The sequence below is a fragment of the Scyliorhinus canicula genome, unplaced genomic scaffold (assembly GCF_902713615.1).
Source record: "Scyliorhinus canicula unplaced genomic scaffold, sScyCan1.1, whole genome shotgun sequence".
NCBI lineage: Eukaryota > Metazoa > Chordata > Chondrichthyes > Carcharhiniformes > Scyliorhinidae > Scyliorhinus > Scyliorhinus canicula.
The window spans coordinates 1,137,868-1,157,518 of record NW_024055751.1 but is presented as its reverse complement, the minus strand read 5'-3'; the positions used below and the strand labels follow the sequence as shown (position 1 = coordinate 1,157,518).

Here is a 19,651-nt window from a genome sequence, read left to right as displayed (position 1 = left end):
CCGCGCTCCCCGACAGGGGGGTGAGTGATAGGGTGCTATCAGGGGTCTGGGTCGGGGAGGGGAAGATCTCGGACATCTATAACATTATGCAGGAGGTGGAGGAGGTACCAGTAGAGGAGCTGAAAGATAAGTGGGAGTTAGAGCTGGGGGAACAGATAGAGGACGGGACATGGGCAGACGCCCTGGAGAGGGTCAACTCGTCGTCGTCATGTGCGAGACTAAGTCTCATTCAATTTAAGGTACTGCATAGAGCCCACATGACGGGGACAAGGATGAGTCGGTTTTTCGGGGGGGAAGACAGGTGTATTAGATGTTCGGGAAGCCCTGCGAATCATGCACATATGTTTTGGGCATGTCCGGCACTGGAGGAGTTCTGGAAGGGGGTGGCAGGGACGGTGTCGAGAGTGGTGGGGTCCAGGGTCAAGCCAGGATGGGGACTTGCGATCTTCGGGGTTGGGGTGGAACCGGGGGTACAGGAGGCGAGGGAGGCTGGAATATTAGCCTTTGCGTCCTTGGTGGCTCGGAGGAGGATCCTGATTCAGTGGAGGGACGAAAGGCCTCCGAGTGTTAACACCTGGTTAAACGACATGGCAAACTTCATCCAATTGGAAAGGATCAAATTCGCCCTGAGAGGGTCGGTGCAGGGGTTTTCCAGGCGATGGCAACCCTTCCTAGACCTCTTGGATCAGAGATAGAAACTGAGGCCGTGACAGCAGCAACCCGGGAGGGGAGGGGAGGGCGGGAGGGAGGGGGGAGGGGGGGGGGGGAGGGGGGAGAAAGACGAAGGAAGTACGGTAGCGGTGGTGGCACGGGCAAGGCCTGCCCGAGGACGCTGCTAGAAACGATAAGTTGGTCTGGCTGTCGGTTCGCCGGCGGGGGGGGGGGGGGGGGGGGGGGGGGTGGGTGGGGGGGACGCGCGGGTAGGGGGGGGGGGGACTTTTTTTTTCTTTTTCTTGTTAAGTAGGGGGGTTTGACTTTGTTTTGTTATAATTTAAATGTGAATGTAGGGGGGGTTAAATGTTTGTATTTTGAAAAATTCAATAAAAATTATTTAAAAAAAAAAAAAAGTCTGTAGAACTTGATGTGATTTGCAATTGGGGCAAATTAGTGAACCCCATAAATCTTTGTTCAGATGAACCAAAAATCTTATACTTGTTTGCAAAAACTCCCCAATTGTCAATCACATCAGGGTCTACAGACTTGACCAGTTGGCAAGAATGAACACTTTAAACAGCGAATTCAGGTTAATGAACTAATAAGTCAGAAAGATAAATGTCAATTAACAGTAATTTGTTTTTTAAATTTAGAGTACCCAATTCATTTTTTCCAATTAAGGGGCAATTTAGTGTGGCCAATCCACCTACCCTGCACATCTTTGGGTTGTGGGGGCGAAATCCATGCAAACACGGGGAGAATGTGCAAACTCCACACGGACAGTGACCCAGAGCCGGGATTGAACCTGGGACCTTGCCGCCCCCGTAGTTCGCAGTAATTAACAGAAGAAGAGAAAGCTGAGCTTTTAATAATTGAACAGACTTCTCACCTCGCTTTCAGTCCAGGACATGAAGCGAAGGCTTCGACAGAATGGTTAACACATTAACCCCCACTGTCCCGCCCACCAAACATAGCCTCTCAAGACTCTACTTTTACTCATTAAAAATGTCAAAAGCTCGTCTTAGTCAATTGTTGGAAAATAGCCAACTGATCTGCAATTTGTCAATAATGAAATAGGAGCTAACCCATTGTGCTTTTTTTTAACTAATTACACACATTGTCTGAACTTTGATTCAATGGCTTTAGCGCAGAACGGTGATGCAGTGGTTAGCACTGCTGCTTGACGGCACTGAGGACCCGGGATCGATCCCGGCCCTGGGTCACTGTCCGTGTGGAGTTTGCCCCCGTGTCTGCATGGGTCTCACTCCCACAACCGAAAGATGTGCAGGGTAGGTGGATTGGCCACACTAAATTGCCCCTTAATTGGGAAAAGAAAAGACACTGGCTTCTCTTAAACTACTGTCCAATAATCAGTGGTTAACATAAATGTCTGCCACTTATTTATTTATTAAAATTTAGAGTACCCAATTCTTCTTTTTCCAATTAACGGGCAATTTATCCTGGCCAATCCACCTAGCCGGCACATCTTTGGGTTATGGGGGCGAAACCCACGTAAACACGGGGAGAATGTGCAAACTCCAAATGGACAGTGACCCAGGGTCCGGGTTGTGTTGCACGTTTTACTATGGGCGTAAAACGCGTTTATTGGAGTGTATTAACACGCCTCCGAGTTCGACGTGTGCTTAACACTGCTAGGCTCTGTTCTATGTAATTATTTAGCTCTGGAGTCGCCAGTTGCCGTATAGGCAACGTCACAAGTATTCCAAGGTCAAGTTCAAAGTAATAAAGACGATACACCGATTAGTAAAGTTCAAACGATCAATATTTATTATACAGTTATAATAAATACTCATGCACACTAAGAGACTAAGCTATAACTAAACTTAAGCAAACAGAATACTTATCTAACAGGAACAGGCAAGGTCAGAGAACGAGGCCTTCGTCCTGGTTTTGTCTGCAGCCTTCAGCAAGCGTTCTGGTACTTGGGAGTCTAGTGGGCTTGGATCGCGTAGCGAGCGTTGAACTTACGGTTTCGGCGGCTGGTGCTCAACGGCTGGAGTCAGGATGCGCGATGTCAGTCGGAGCCGGAGCACGGGTTTAACAGACCGGACAACACGAGGTCCCTATCTTTTATAGGGGTTCCATTGTCCTTCCCTCTTCTCGGGCGGGCTCTACCTATTGGATCAATTTCTTATCGATACTGGATTAATTCCCCAATGCGAGGGGGTCTCCGTGATGGAGGGGGCGTTTCTTATGTCCTTTTGTTTGGAGGTTTCTGGTGCCTCGATGTCTGGGTCTTGATTAGAATGTGTCCATTCAGAACCAAATGTATCTATTGTGTGGGTGTTCAAGTCTGATGGCCTCATTAGCATGCAAAGCGTTTTGCCATTTGCACCTAGCTAAGGTCTTTTCACCTGAGCCCAAACTGGTTTCTGCTGCTGCAGAATGCAAACTGCTCTTTGCAGACTGCTGTTCTGGCTAAACTGTCTGTTTCCCAGCAGCCTTCCATTTTAGTTTGGCTCAGTGTCCATTTTGCGTGGCCAGCATGGCTACATTCCCTCCTTGTGATCCTCACAATCATACTATTGTGAAGGATCACCTATGTACTTTGCCTTCCTTGTGTTCTGACCTCTTGCCAGTTCCTGTTCTACTCTGTTCTAAACTATGGGAAGAAGAGAAAAAAAATTTTTTTAACTAACATTTCTACTTGGCCCTATGTCAAAGGGACATGCATTACTACAACTGGGAACCTCTACCTATCACTATTAACCTTAACCTTAACTTAAACATTTAATCACTCTAAAATCTTAACCATTCACACCACAACATCACACTTCCCAACTCGGCAGTCGAGTATGGAACAATATAATACATGGCTGAATTTTATTTACAGAGTGTTGTAATCACTGAGGGGTTGAGGGGTTTGGTGGAATCCGAAGATGGGGGATTGCACTCTATAGATGGGTGAGGTGCTGGAACGAGAGGCTCTCCTCTTCCATTTCCTCAACCTGAGGGTCTGCACTAGGATGATGAGGATCGCAATCACCAACAGTGATTCGATTATGTAGGACATGGAGTACCACGTCATGAATTTAGTACACCAGGTCTGAACCTCGCTGATCAGAGCTGAGCACTGGGGGTTTGCTGTAATGGACACATTTACGGTGGGGGTTGTGGGGGAAACGTGTCTTGTCTCCACACATATACATATGACATTAAACAGTAATAAGTGGGCTTCCATCATCTTTTGTTGTTCTTCTTCTTTCTCTTCCTTCTTCCTCCGGTATTGACAATCCTGGCTTCGACCTCTGTCTCGTCCTTTGAAACCTTTGGGATCAAGCACAGTATCTGTCAATACACAGTTTAAGACCTTTACTTGTTAGTGCATCTGTCTTTCAAAACCCAATTGACCCTTTAAAATGACTGGCTAAGTCACACCCTGTGACTCCCCTCATTTTTTTTTTCAAAAAGCGAATTTAAAGACCAGCATATACCTAACAATCCTTCCTTCTGCGAGCCGTCTCGCAGGCTTTGCTGATTTATCATCCGAATGTTCCCGGATGTAAATAGCATGTGGGATGGTGGCCGAAGGGCTACCTAACGTAAAATGAAAACAAACTTGGAAACAAACATCCGAATGAGTTGCGTATGGGCCGCTACGGGTACGAGTTGGATGGAATCCCCGGGTAGGGCGTGCTGTGCCATACCCGAGCTTGGCTGACCAAGGGTTGGTTCTCAGACAGGGCGGGTCCTCAGTGCCGTTTGTCCACTGCCTGAGTAACCTGGAAAAAACGGGTACGAATGTGTTTACCATGACTTGCAGCCTCTATTTCGGCGAATAGAGGGGCACCTAAAAAACCAAGGGAGCCAAGATGCTCCAACTGAGGACATCACTGAAGTTCTCAGAGATATCTGCGGACAAGCTATTTGGCGTGTGGCCTTACAACTTTGGAAAAGATCTCCAATCAAACCGAAGTTCTCAAAAGTTTCGGCAGACAAGCTAACGTGTATGTGAGGTGGTCACAATCTTTTCAGCTGAAAAGAAGATGTCCATCCTCCAGCTGAACATTTACATTCCTGAAAACAAACAAACATAAAACGAAGACAAACATACGTGCAGGTTCCATCAGAAAGGACATCGTTTCCCTCAAACGATTCCTATCTTACATCATCTGGACACCTCACTTTGATTCTGCCTCTGTGAACAGGGTCACAAAGGGGTTGCCGTGTCGGGAGTCAGACATTGCGTCGTCCTGCTCTCCCGGATCCCACACCCTTGTGTGGATCAGGCAAGCTATTTTGGAGTTGTGTGACCGGGGGTCACTCTCGTCATTGCGGACAAGTCTGTAGGAATTGTCCCTGTGCCATTGTGTAGTGTCGAGTGTGTTGTCGGGGTAGTCGGGGTCGGGTGGTGGTTCTGGATTTTTGAGGTAGGTGACTTCCATGGGGTCACTGGAGTCGGGGTCGTAGTTGGTGCAATGTGGGCTGTATGGCTGTGTGCTGTCGCTGTCTTCAGAGTCAGTGTCAGTCCTGCTGTCTCTGCTGTGGCAGCTTGTGGGCGTGTCGGGGCGTGGTCTGTTGTGGTCAGTGGGCGGAGTCGTGGGTGAGTCCGTTGTTGAACTGGTCTGTGAGGGGGATGGTGGAAAAGTGTCTCTGGTGGGCGGGGTGAAGTGTTCTGCTGCATCCAGCAGGACATGGTGAGCATGGTTGGCCTGTGTTCCATATGCCTTTAACTGGTTGATATGGAACCACGCGGTCTTCCCATTAGGATACTTTATCCTGTAAACGGAGGGGCTAATTTTGTCCGAAATTGAGTAGGGACCGGAATATTTTGGAGCCAAAAAACTGCTGGGGTTATAAACAGATAACATTACCTGTTGCCCAACCTGGAATTCTGTGGTGTGTACGGTCTTATTGAAACAGGCAGTACGTTGCTGTCGGCGTTTCCCTAGCTGGACTGCGGCTGCGATCTGTGCAGACCTCACAGTCTCAACTAGTTCTTTAACTGCCTTTTCATGTGTGAGGGCCGTCACTTCGGGGCTTGTCATGTCCAGTCCTAAAAGGAATTCTGTACCTTTCATAGGGCGTCCGGTCATGAGTGTGTGTGGGGTGTATCCTGTAGATGTGGAGACAGTGTTCCTTATGAACATAAGTGCAAATGGGAGCACTGAATCCCATGTGGAATTGTTCTCTTGAACCATTTTCCTAAGGGTAGTTTTTAGGGTCCGATTCATGCGCTCCACAATCCCGCTGGACTGTGGATGATACGCAATATGGAAGTTCTGTTTGATTCCGAATATTGTCAGGACGTTCCTCATGACCCGTTCTGTAAAGTGAGATCCCTGGTCCGAATCGATACTTCGGGGTAAACCCCATCTCGTGAAGATGTGGTGGGTCAGGATCTTTGCAGCTGTCTTAGCTGTGTTTGTTCGTGAGGGAAATGCCTCGACCCATTTGGTAAAGGTATCTATCACCACCAGAACGTATTTATAGCCATTCCGACAAGGGGGCAATGGACCTATAAAGTCGATCTGGAGGTTTGTCCAAGGGCCGTTAACTGGGCGAGTATGCCGAAGTTGTGCCTTCTTAGAATACCTCTCCGGGTTATTCTGAGCACAAATCAGGCAATTCTCAATGTAGTGCGTTACATCAGTCCTGAGATTAGGCCACCAACAGAGTTGCCTGAGGTGCCTCGTTGTTGCATCAATTCCCTGATGCCCGTGTCCGTCATGGAACAAGGCAATCATCTGATTCCTGTCCTGCTGTGGGACCACATAAAGTTGGTCCTTAATGATCACACCCTCATGTGTGGTCAGTGCGTGTTTAAAGTGCTCGTAAGCAGGCACAAATTTTCCCTTGAAAACGTCCCTGAGGTCTCCGTCCTGTTTCTGTGCTGCCACGAGATCTTTAATATCAGTCTGTGAGACTTGGACTGCGCTCACAGGGGCGCTAGCTGGTGCGCTAGCTGGGGGGGTCCATAAGTGTCCTCTCCTGGAACCTGCCTTAGCCAATGCGTCGGCTTTTACATTCCCAGGGGGTGATGACCTATGGTGGCTTCTTACTTTTATTATGCCGAAGGTCCTGTCCTTCGCTTTCTCTAGGATATGCTGGAGTAAAGGGGCTGATGGAAGGGGTTTTCCGTCTGCGGAGACAAAACCTCGTGTCCTCCACAGGGGCAGAAAATCTGTTAGGCTATTGCAGACATATAAGCTGTCTGAATATATGTCTGCTGGGCTGGGGAAAGAATCGGGGTGGTCCACTATGTACGCTATGGCTGCTAGCTCTGCTGCCTGCGCGCCTAAGTGACCTGGTAACTTAAGAGCTATCTCTTCGAGAGCGCGCCCCTGCGCGTCCTCTACATAGATGCCGCATCCTGTGATACGCTCACCATTTAGAACTGTGGAGGAACCGTCTACATAAATCCTCAAGGGTCCACACGTGTCTGTGGGCTGGGGGCTTTGTTTCGGGTTCCCTATCTTCCTGGGGGGTGTTTTGGCTAAAAAGGGTCCTGTGTTATGCAGGGGAGCTACAATTTCACAGTCATGGGGCTGTCCTGGGTATTGGAGGTTGTCTGCTAAATATGTGTGGGTGCGTGTCCGTTTCACTGTAATGTCCCGTCCTTGTAAAAGTAGGGTCCACCTAGCTGCCCTAATCTGGCTAACTGAACCGTCCTTCAGTCGACCGTCTAGTAGTAGCTGTGTGGGTGTGTGTTCGGTTAGAATGGTGATGGGGTTGAGTCCGGTGATGTATGAGAAATACTGCACTGCCCAGAAGACAGCAAGGAGGTGCCTCTCACAGGCTGAAAATCCTTGTTCTACCGGGTCTAACAGTCGGGAGGCATAAGCCACTGGTCTTAGCTGCTCGTGCCGTTCCTGAAGCAACACGGCCGAGAGGGTCAGATCGGTGCTCGCTACCTCGATTGCGTACGGTGAAAGTTGGTCGGGGACTAGCAGCGCGGGTGCTGCACTAAGGGCTCGTTTCAACTCTTCCACAGCGCCGGTATGCTGCGGAAGCCATTCCCAGGGGGCTCCTTTCTTAAGGAGGTCTGAAAGTGGGGCGGCTTTTGTCGCGAATCCGTCTATGTGGTTCCGACAATAGCCAACCAGTCCTAAAAACGACCGGAGGGCTGAAACATTCTGGGGAAGGGGCAATTTGACAATCGAATCAATTCTTTTGAATTCGATCTCGCGTTTGCCGTGCGTGATGACTGTTCCCAAATACATCACTTTACTTTCCAATATTTGGGCCTTTTTCGGGTTAACTTTACAGCCAATTTCAGTTAAGAGTTCCAGGAGTTCGGCCAGAAGCGAAATGTGCTCTGCCTTTGTGTCTGTCTGCAGTAGTAGGTCGTCTACATACTGTACCAGACATTCGGGTCGGGAAAATTTTTCTAATCCACTTGCCAGCTGTCGGTGGAAAATGGAGGGTGAATTGTGGAATCCTTGTGGGAGGCATGTCCACGTATACTGCTGAGTTTTGAAAGTGAATGCGAATTTGTATTGGCACGCTTTTGCCAATGGTATTGACCAGAATCCATTACTGATGTCCAATACCGTGAAGTACTTGGCGTTGAGACCCTGCTTGAGCATGGTCTCGGGACTAGTAGCTACCGTTGGGGCTACTGCGGGGGTTACTTTGTTGAGTTCCCGATAATCGATGGTCAGACGCCATGATCCATCGGGCTTCCTCACTGGCCAAATAGGGGCATTGTTGGTGGAGGCTACCGTTCTCAGTACACCTTGGTCCAACAAGCTGCCTATAACCTTTTCTATTTCCACCTCTGCCTCGAGGGGAAATCTATACTGCTTTTGCGGTCGGGGGTCCTGTCCGGTAACATGAACTTGTCCAGTCATTCTGCCACAGTCATGACTGTGACTTGCAAATGCTGTCCTGTGTTTGTTTAGTAGGGCCTTAATTTGTCGGTTGGTGTGGAGTGTAGTCAGGTCGAATGAGTACTCTCCCACTGCGCTAATCCGATTAGCGTAGTCTCCTACTGTGAGGGTGGCTGGTGCTCTGTCTGATCTAGCCATTCGCCAGACACACTGGTTCACTGGGTCGAACGACAAGCTGTGAGCGTTCATAAAATCTATCCCCAGGATGTGCTCTGCTGTCCGGGGAAGATTTACTAAAACTACGGGGTGCCTTGTGCTAATGTTCCCTAGCTGGATCGCTACGGGTGCTGTGATATGTCCCTGCTGCGAGTGTCCGGTGAACCCGCTAAGTGTGATGGTGGAGGTGGTCGGCCACGTGTCTGAGTGTGCCGTGGTTGTGGAGTTAATGGTGGTGCGGGATCCTCCTGTGTCCCACAGTAACTCTATGGGCTTCCCTTTGACTTTTGCCGTGACTACGGGCCTCCCTGATGAGTCCCATAGTGTGTCACAGACCCAAGTGGGGGAGCCCGAACACCGTCAGTTCGTCTCGTCCACATTGGTGGGTCCTGACTGTACTGCTACATTGTGGATGGGTTTTGCTTTGTTGCGGTTCAGAGTGCCTGTCTGCTGGCCTCTCTGAGATCGCTGGGGTGCATTACACTCTTTTGCCCAATGCCCTAACTGTCCACAGTTATAGCATTCCTGTCCTTTCTGTTGTGGGCTGCTCTTGCCTTCATTTACCCATGCGGGCTTCTGGTGCTCTCTGACTGCTTGGATATCTGCAGCAGCCTGAGCCTCTTCTGGGGATCTAACTTTTCCTTTTGCCTGAAGCGATTGCTCCCAAGCGCGGGACAATCTTTTCAGGACCCATTTCTCGTTATGGGCCTCTTCTGAGGGGTCGTAACTATTGCAAGCGCTCTGTCCTGCTTCTGTTGCGTGTGAGATAATTGTGCGCGTCCACTTAACCATGTTTTCGCGGGTTAAATGCGCTCTATCTAACTGTCCGAAAACTGCGCTGAAATGAATCCACAGCCTTCCTGCGAATGCTGTGGGGTGTTCGGATCTCTTCTGCCTGCACTTATTCAATCCTTCTACGGGGTCACCTCTATTGTACCCGATGGCATCTAAAATGGCAGTGTGCATCTCCTCTAGGCTGCCTCCTGCCACGTTCTGTGGGTCGGGGAGGGCTGCCACTACACTCTGGTCTAAGCTCAGCACGGTGAGCTTAACCTGCTCTCTCTCATCCAGGCCGTACATGGTAGCCTGCTGTTTTACTTTAGCGAAAAACTGGTGGGGGTCTGCGGTGGGGAGGAACGGAGTGATCTTTTCACAAGCGTCCCTTAGCTGGGTTACTGTTAAAGGGGTGGTGTAAGTTATGTCTGGGGCGCCTTCTGATTCGGCTTTCCTCTGTGTGGTTACGGGATTCATGGGTGCGGTTATGATCTGAGCTGTGGGGGGTTGGGGTGCCTGTCGTTTCTGCTGAGCTGCGGGCGCACATGTTCCCTGAACATAACGCTGCGCTGTCTCGCTTAATTCCTGCCAATCTGGGGCATTTTCCCCATCTAACTGTGCTCCAAAGGTGCTTTGGAAGCCATTCTGCACCGAAAGCAGAGATTGCAGTTCCGCAATCTGTTTCCTGCATTTCGCGTGGTCAACTGTGCTTTGTCTTTGTTCGGTCGTTGCAGCGTGGAGTGCTCTCAAAGCTGCTTTGAGATCAGAGCATTGCCTCTGCAATGCCTCCACCTGCTTTTCCGATTCCTGTCTTATCAGAACGGCACGTTGCACGTCCTGATAGGCTTTCTCATACTGGGTCTGGGAACTGTTCAGATGAGCTAGACAAGACTGGTGAGCCCTCTTGGCATCATCCACCTCTCTATCCTTCTCTGCCAACTTCCCTTTTAATTCCAGGTTTTCTTTCTCGATGTCCCTGACATCGACCTTACTCATTCGGTTCCTTTCCTCTAAATCTGCCCGGAGCGTCCTGATGACCTCCTCTGCGCCTCGCAACTGTGCCAAGCAGGACACAATCGCCATCGGCTTGCGTGCTTTACCTAAACTCTTTTTGTGTATTTGAGAGAGGTTCTCCCACCAAGTATGACCTATACTTCCGGGACCTGTCTCCTCATTTGCACAAAACTCTTTCCAAAGGGGCCATCCCTTTCCCTGCAGATATTTGCGGAGTTCCAGCTCCCACGTGGGACACTGGCCTACTCTGCTACTGCTGCTGGTCGCTGCGACCACAAACTTTGCTGGATCCATCAGACGTTCCATTGCCTGCATGGCCATTTCCTCTGACTCTCTTTTTATAATTTGGAACAGGGGGTTGCTGGGGTGGTGTTTCGTGAAAAGGGTACGGCTTACGCTATTTTCCGTTAACAAAACTACCGAAAGTTTGTCGCAACAAAAAGCTTTCAGTTTTACCTTACAGCCCTGTTAGTACGCATGCACTAAACACACTTCCGAATTACGCTTATTATTTTGAACACCTTGAATACTTGTGATCTCTTTCTTTCTCTGCAATTTGGAGTTCTAATTCAAATTTCAGGGTCCTGGACACTGTGGTGTTTCCACTTACAACAGGGTCCCGGCGGATGTCGCCACTAAATGTTGCACGTTTTACTATGGGCGTAAAACGCGTTTATTGGAGTGTATTAACACGCCTCCGAGTTCGACGTGTGCTTAACACTGCTAGGCTCTGTTCTATGTAATTATTTAGCTCTGGAGTCGCCAGTTGCCGTATAGGCAACGTCACAAGTATTCCAAGGTCAAGTTCAAAGTAATAAAGACGATACACCGATTAGTAAAGTTCAAACGATCAATATTTATTATACAGTTATAATAAATACCCATGCACACTAAGAGACTAAGCTATAACTAAACTTAAGCAAACAGAATACTTATCTAACAGGAACAGGCAAGGTCAGAGAACGAGGCCTTCGTCCTGGTTTTGTCTGCAGCCTTCAGCAAGCGTTCTGGTACTTGGGAGTCTAGTGGGCTTGGATCGCGTAGCGAGCGTTGAACTTACGGTTTCGGCGGCTGGTGCTCAACGGCTGGAGTCAGGATGCGCGATGTCAGTCGGAGCCGGAGCACGGGTTTAACAGACCGGACAACACGAGGTCCCTATCTTTTATAGGGGTTCCATTGTCCTTCCCTCTTCTCGGGCGGGCTCTACCTATTGGATCAATTTCTTATCGATACTGGATTAATTCCCCAATGCGAGGGGGTCTCCGTGATGGAGGGGGCGTTTCTTATGTCCTTTTGTTTGGAGGTTTCTGGTGCCTCGATGTCTGGGTCTTGATTAGAATGTGTCCATTCAGAACCAAATGTATCTATTGTGTGGGTGTTCAAGTCTGATGGCCTCATTAGCATGCAAAGCGTTTTGCCATTTGCACCTAGCTAAGGTCTTTTCACCTGAGCCCAAACTGGTTTCTGCTGCTGCAGAATGCAAACTGCTCTTTGCAGACTGCTGTTCTGGCTAAACTGTCTGTTTCCCAGCAGCCTTCCATTTTAGTTTGGCTCAGTGTCCATTTTGCGTGGCCAGCATGGCTACAGTTGAACCTGGGTCCTCGGCGCTGTGAGGCAGCAGTGCTAACCACTGCACCAGCGTGCTGCCCACGAATGTTTCCCATTTACAACTAAGACATCCTGAATAATAGCCTTTTCAAGGATTTGGTCAAGGTTAAAGTTGATGTTATCTTTCCAGCCTGTCTGAAAAGGCAGCATTTAACGATTCTCATGGCTCACAATAATTGTATAAAAATCACACAAAGTATTTATAATTATAAAAGTTATAAATTTGTGTTCCAATTTACATCAGCCTTACAATACATCGATTAAATAATTACTTTTTTTTAAAATTGTTTCACAATTAAGGATGCCCATTTAACTTAGTTATGGACATTCTGTGCTGTACAATTCTAATTCTAATTCTAAAAATTCTAAAAAAACTTATCTGGCTGATTTCCGATATTGCTGGAATAGGTTTAGTTTTTTAAATGGTTTCTGCCAATTTAGCACAAAATGCGAAGTAAGATACCAATTTGGACTACTAAATTATAGTCGAATATAAAATTATTGATTTTGGGGCGGCACGATGGCGCAGTGGTTAGCACTGCTGTGTCACGATCCCGACCCTGGGTCACTGTCCGTGTTGAGTTTGCACATTCTCTCTCATTGTTGCGTGGGTCTCACCCTCACAAACCGAAAGATGTGCAGGATAGATAGATTGGCCACGCTAAATTGCACATTAATTAGAAAAAAAGAATTGGGTACACTAAATTTTGAAACTACAAACAAGTTCCCAACCAACATGGAGCAGTTGTGGCTGTGATTCTCAGAAAAAGCCAACCATGGTCATTACTTGTGCATTCGCTGGTGTGTCCGCAGGTTGGATGAAGTAATGAATGCCTTCCCACATTCGGTGCAGGTAAATGGTCTCTCCCCGGTGTGAACTCGCTGGTGCGTCCGCAGTGTGGATGACTGACTAAATCCCTTCCCACAGTCGGTGCAGGTGAAAGGTCTCTCCTCAGTATGAACTCGCTGGTGTGTCCGCAGTGTGGATAATTGAGTGAATCTCTTCCCACACACAGAGCAGGTGAATGGCCTCTCCCCAGTGTGAATTCGCTGATGTGCAGTGAGTTGTTCTGATCCCCTGAACCCAGTCCCACACTGAGAACATCTGAACGGTCTCTCATCAGTGTGAACTCGTTGATGGCGCATCAGTTCTGCAGAACTTTTATAGCACTTCTTGCAGTCTGGGCATTTGAAAGGTCTCTTCCCAGTGTGAACTCTCTGGTGTTTGAGCAGGGTGGATGAATCACTGAATCCCTTCCCGCACTCAGAGCAGATGAATGGCCTCTCCCCAGTGTGAATTCGCTGGTGTGCCCGCAGTGTGGATGACTGAGTGAATCCCTTCCCACACACAGGGCAGGTGAACGGCCTCTCCCCAGTGTGAATTCGCTGGTGTTCAGTGAGTTGTTCTGACCCCCTGAACCCAATCCCACAGTGGAAACATCTGAACGGTTTCTCATCAGTGTGAACTCGTTGATGGCGCACAAGTTTTGCAGAAATTTTAAAGCCTTTCCCGCAATCCAGGCATTTAAATGGTCTCTGATCAGTGTGAACGGACTGGTGTTGCAGCAACCCTGAAGACCGAGTGAATCCCTTCCCACACTGGGAGCAAGTGAACAGCCTCTCCCCAGAGTGAATTCGCTGGTGTGTCAGCAGCCCTGATGATCGAGTGAATCCCTTCCCACATTTGGGGCAGGTAACTGGTCGCTCCCCACTGTGAACTCGCCGAAGAGTTTCCAGCTCAGACGGGGATCTGAATCCTTCCTCACAGTCCCCAGATTTCCATGTTTTCTCCCCACTGAGAATGGTGCTTTTTTCTTCCATGTTCAAAATGCACCAATATTCAGGTTCCAATTAATTGGGAGATTCCGTCGGATCTTGATGTGCTGCTTGGCTTTTGTTTCCCACTGAAAAACCTTAAATTTGATTTAAAACAGAGTGAGAGAGAACCCACAAAAACAGAAAGGCAGTTTGTGAAATTTAGCTGAATTAATCTGGTCATTTGTGGGGCCGACACGAGGAAAGAATGACCATGAAAACCAGTAAGTGGTGCTCCGGTTTCCTCCGGGATTGGCCATGCTAAATTGCCATAGGTTAGCTGGGGTTAAGGGGTAGAGTCTGGGATTGGCCTAGGTTGGATGGTCTTTCAGAGAGTCGGTATAGACTCGATGGGCCGAATGGCCTATTCTGCATTGTCGAGGATCCATGATCCTTTAATGTCAATTGCCCCCAATAAAGATGGCGACCGTACATGCGGCTCTCAGCACCGTGCCCTGTACAAAATGACGCTGCACATGCGCCCTCCTGCATATTGCCCCCTATAAAGATGGCGGCCTCGCTGCCCATTGTTCGTTCGAGATTCCGGCTGCAAAACCGGTCCCAGCGCAGGGCCTCGAGCTTCTAATTTGAGGTTTGAAGCCAACGACCGATTTTTATGAAATCTTCTCTTCTTGCACCGGGTATTTATTATACATCCTCTCTCACCCACCGGCTCCATTCAACCTCACTCACCCGCTGTCTCCAATCAGTTTCTGCTCTTTCTGCGGCTCCGGCACCACCCCGTCCACCGACTATCCAACACCCGCACTGCGCATGCCCCAGCATGAGCGGCAGTGCGCCTGCGCGATGGTCTCCTGTACTGAAGATAGGGCATATTCTCCCTCTCGGTGAATGCTGGGTAACCTCATCGCCATGGGTAAGTTACACTCTCCAATGCTCTAATATCTTTTCTGGTCCGATTAAGATTTAAACCATGTATACAAAGTCAACTGATACATCATCCAATGGATCTGCTCCATAGTTCTGCCCCGGACTTGATTAAAAGTAGAAAAAAAACTAAAGTCAGATGTGGAATCTCAGTAGGTTGTGTGAACAAGAGTCTCTTTTACATAGAACATACAGTGCAGAAGGAGGCCATTCGGCCCATAGAGTCTGCACCGACCCACTGAAGCCCTCACTTAACCCTATCCCCGAAACACAATAACCCCTCCTAACCTTTTTGGTCACTGAGGGCAATTTTTTATCATGGCCAATCCACCTAACCTGCACGTCTTTTGACTGTGGGAAGAAACCGGAGCACCCGGAGGAAACCCACGCAGACGCGGGGAGAACGTGCAGACTCCGCACAGACAGTGACCCAGCAGGGAATCGAACCTGGGATCCTGGCACTGTGAAGCCACACTGAGGGAGAATCCAGAATGTCACCTTTAACAAGTACGTCTTTCGGGACTTGTAAGAGGAAACCGGAGCACCCGGAGGAAACCCACGCATTGTCAAACACATGAATAACTTCTGTACCTTCTGCCAACTTGTTAATCATAGCTCCTATGTTTAACTCGAAATCATTGATTTATACCACAAAACTGTGGAACCCCACATGAAATAGGCATCCAAATAAATTTCAGTTCTGAATGTGATTAACAGCGACAATAACAGCAGAATCCAAACACTGATTTCGCCTGTGAACCTGCTGGTGTCTGAGCAGGTTGTTTGACTGAGCAAATGTCTTCCCACATGCGGGGCAGTTGAATGGCCTCTCCCCAGTCTGAACTTGCAGGTGTTTCAGCAGATTCTGTTTACTTTCAAATCCCATCTCACAGTGCGAATATTTAAATGGTCTCTGATCAGTGTGAACAAGTTGGTGTATCAGAAGATTTGATGAATCAATGAATTCCTGTCCACACACACAGCAGGTGAACGGTCTCTCCCCAGTGTAAACTTGATGGTGTTTCAGACTAACTGAGTGAATCCCTTCCCACAGATCGAGCAGGTGAATAGCCTCCCCCAGTGTGAGTGTGTTGGTGTTTCAGAAGTTCCCATTTGTTTAAATGTTTTCTCACAGTCAGAACAATTAAATAGTCTCTGATAAGTATGAACACATTCGTGCGTCAGGACGTGGGATGACTGAATGAATCCCTTCCCACACATGGAGCAGGTGAATGGCCTCTCCCCAGTGTGAGTGCGTTGGTGCAACAGTAAATCTTTTCTGCTGCCTCGTGCTAATACATCCATTTGTTTCCAAATGGGAGTAGATCCTGTCTCGAAGAATTCTCTCCAGTAATTTCCCTACCACTGACGTAAGGCTCACTGGCCTGTAGTTCCCTGGATTATCCTTGCTACCCTTCCTAAACAAAGGAACAACATTGGCTATTCTCCAGTCCTCCGGGACGACACCTGATGACAGTGAGGATCCAAAGATTTCTGTCAAGGCCTCAGCAATTTCCTCCGGAACCTCCTTCAGTATTCTGCGGTAGATCCATCAGGCCCTGGGGACTTATCCACCTTAATATTTTTCAAGACATCCAACATCTCGTCATTTTGGATCTCAATGTGACCCAGGCTATCTACACACCCTTCTCCACACTCAACATCCACCAATTCCTTATCTTTGGTGAATACTGATGCAAAGTATTCATTTAGTACCTCGCCCATTTCCTCTGGCTCCACACATAGATTCCCTTGCCTGTCCTTCAGTGGGCCAACTCTTTCCCTGGCTACCCTCTTGCTTTTTATGTATGTGTAAAAAGCCTTGGGATTTTCCTTAACCCTATTTGCCAATGATTTTTCGTGACCCCTTTTAGCCCTCCTGACTCCTTGTTTAAAGTAACGGCTAAGCACTGGGCTTCTGTGCCACCTATGTTTATTCCTGGCTCCTAGTTTTCAACTTTTTCAAGTGGCAGCATCCCCCACCTCTCCCCTCTCCAACCCACAGATCACTTTAAAGCTTTGTGTGAGGTCACGACTAAGTGACTTGTTTTCTCAAGAAAGTAAGTCCCAATCTGTTTATTTTTTGCCCGATAGCTGTAATCTCTGTTTGCAAAAATCATCACTGCATCCAGGTTAGAAATTAATGGGACGAACCTTTCTTTGAGCCTGCGCGGGTGATTCTGTGAAGATCCGGCTCCCCGAGCCCCGCCCCTCATTCACTGATTGGTTGGAGGACCAGCCGCTCCCTTTGATCCTCCAACCAATCCCCTTCTCCTATTGTTCCAGAGCTGCCGTCAATCATTGCCTGGGCATTGTGAGGTGTCAGGTGAGAGGTCAGTGTCGGGGGGGCGGGTTTTACAAATCCCGAGTGCGCTCCAGAGCCGAATGTGAAAGAATGTTATTATTGATCAATCAGCGACTCAGCCTGAGCCTGTGGCCGCTCTCACCATCTGTAACCGTCACAATGCCCGGGTGATTGACGGCAGCTCCCGACCAATAGGACGAGGAGGGGTGGGACTGGAGGACCGACCGGGAGCGGCTGCTCCTCCAACCAATCGGAGTGAATGAGAGGCGGGGCCCGCTGTGATTGAAGCATGCGCAGTGTGGGTAAGGCTCAGGAGAAGGGAGTCTTTTTCATTTTCGAAATCGGTAATGAGTCTTTAACAATATGGAGGGAGCGAGAGATCGCGGAAGTGGGCGGAAATGTTGCGTAAAGCTGTTACAATCGGAAACCTCGAAATAGTTTAAGGGACCGAGCGGGGCTGCAGGTTCTCATATTCGGCTCGGGTTAACGGCCGCCATCTTTATTGGATGTGCATCAGGGCGCATGCGTTGGGCTGGGCTCAGGCAGAAGTCTGACAACAACAGGTTTATTTGGTATCACGAGTTTTCAGAGTGTAGCTTGTTAATCAGGCAAATGAAGAGGAAGGTTACACAAGCACAGCGAATGATGAAAGATGACACTTCGAATGCTAGACTTTGCAGGTAATTAAGTCTTTACGGGTCCAGACGGTGCAACTGGAGAGAGGGTTAATCACATCTTAAAGAGGTGTGAATTGTCTCAAGCCAGGACAGTTGCAACAGATTAGTTATATTATTTAAAGTTTGTAATAAAGCAAATGTATTATTATTTCTTGTCTTGTAATATAAAATTGTAGCTCTGTTGTAGATTTCTAGTCATCACTTCCCTCAGAGGGTTGTTAGTCTTTGGATTTCTGTTTCTCTGGGACCAGTTGTATCTGGGGGTCATTGAATATATTGAAGTACAAGTTTGACAGATATTTTGTTGACAATGGAGTGAAGGGTTATGGGAAAAATAGAGTGAAAGCTGAGATGAGGAGGGATTTCTTCACTTGAGGATGTGGTGAAGCTTTGGAATTCTCTACCCCAGGGAATGTGCAGCCTCAGTCGCCAAGTATGTTCAAGACAAATATTGATAGGTTCCTAGATATTGAAGATATCGAGGGATATCGGGATTGTGTGGGAAACTGGTGCTCAGGTAGATTGGCCAAGGATCTCATTGAGTGGTTGAGCAGAGTTGGTGGGCCAAATGGCCTACTCTTGCTACTATTATAATTTCTATGTCCTGGTCAGGAAGCAGTGAGCGGAGGTTGAATCTGTCAATCAACATGACTCAGCACCTTCAGGAGAATTGGGAGGGTGAATATTAGATACAGCAGAGTGAGAATGGAGGGAGATTGTGTGTAATGGAGATTTACAGCTTCTGGAGAACGAGAGAGGAAATAATATTTCTTCGGAACTAGGATTGTCTGTTCTGAATTTCTATCCTGTACTAACAAGGATGACTTTTGTAAATTGTTTTCAAAGGATATTGGAAGAGGAGGAATTACAGACAGAAATCTCAAACATCATGTCTCGATGTGACAAACTCACTCGATTCCTTCTGAACTAGATATCATCGAGCTCTGAATATCATCGGCGAGAAGGAGAAATGTTTGTCCAATCTGTCGGCTTCAAAAGATTTTAAATGTTAATGTGACTAGAAAAGCACCGAGACCCACACAAAACACACCCGAGTGAGAGTGTTCCATTGAACTGACTGTGCAAAGAGCTTTAACCAGTCGCACAGCCTGAAAAAACATCACACCATCGTGAGGAGAGACAGTGCACATGTGTGAAGACAAGGCTTCCACTGATTGTCCAATCTGGAAAGACACGAGATACCAACAACATGGAGAAACCGTGGAAATGTGCGGACTGTGGGAAGGGATACAGGTGCCCATCTGAGCTGGAGATTCATCGACGCAGTCACACAGGGGAGAGGCCGTTCACCTGCTCTCAGTGTGGGAAGGGATTCACTCGATTAGGTAACCTGCAGAGACATGAGTAGGTTCACACTGGGGAGATGCCTTTCACCTGCTCTCAGTGTGGAGAGGGATTCATTGATTCATCCACCCTGCGGAAACATCAGCGAATTCACACTGGGGAGAGGCCGTTCACCTGCTCTCAATGTGGGAAGGGATGCATTGATTCATCCGCACTGTGGCAACATCAGCGAGTTCACACTGGGGAGAGGCCGTTCACCTGCTCTCAGTGTGGGAAGGGATTCATTTCTTCATCCACCCTGCGGAAACATCAGCGAGTTCACACTGAGGAGAGGCCATTCACCTGCTCTCAGTGTGGGCAGAGATTCCGTGCTTTATCCAACCTGCGGAAACATCAGCAATTTCACACTCGGGAGAGGCCATTCACCTGCTCTCAGTGAGGGGAAAGATTCAGTGATTTATCCAGTCTGCAAACACACCAGCCAGTTCACACTGGGGAGACATCATTCATCTGCGCTCAGTGTGGGGAGAGATTCATTACTTCATCCACCCTGCGGAAACATCAGCGAGTTCACACTGGGGAGAGGCCATTCACCTGCCCTC

General features: G+C 48.3%; 1 protein-coding gene across 1 annotated transcript in view; it reads right to left on the bottom strand.

Annotated features, from left to right (window-relative positions):
* LOC119960905 overlaps positions 1-14,630 on the bottom strand; it is a 379,220-nt gene extending 364,590 nt beyond the window's left edge. Inside the window, exon 1 of the mRNA XM_038788480.1 lies at positions 12,846-14,630. Within this exon, the coding sequence (XP_038644408.1) occupies positions 12,846-13,880 (1,035 nt within the window). The 5' untranslated portion in view covers positions 13,881-14,630. The remainder of the gene's footprint in view (positions 1-12,845) is intronic.
* Positions 14,631-19,651: the final 5,021 nt, after the last annotated feature.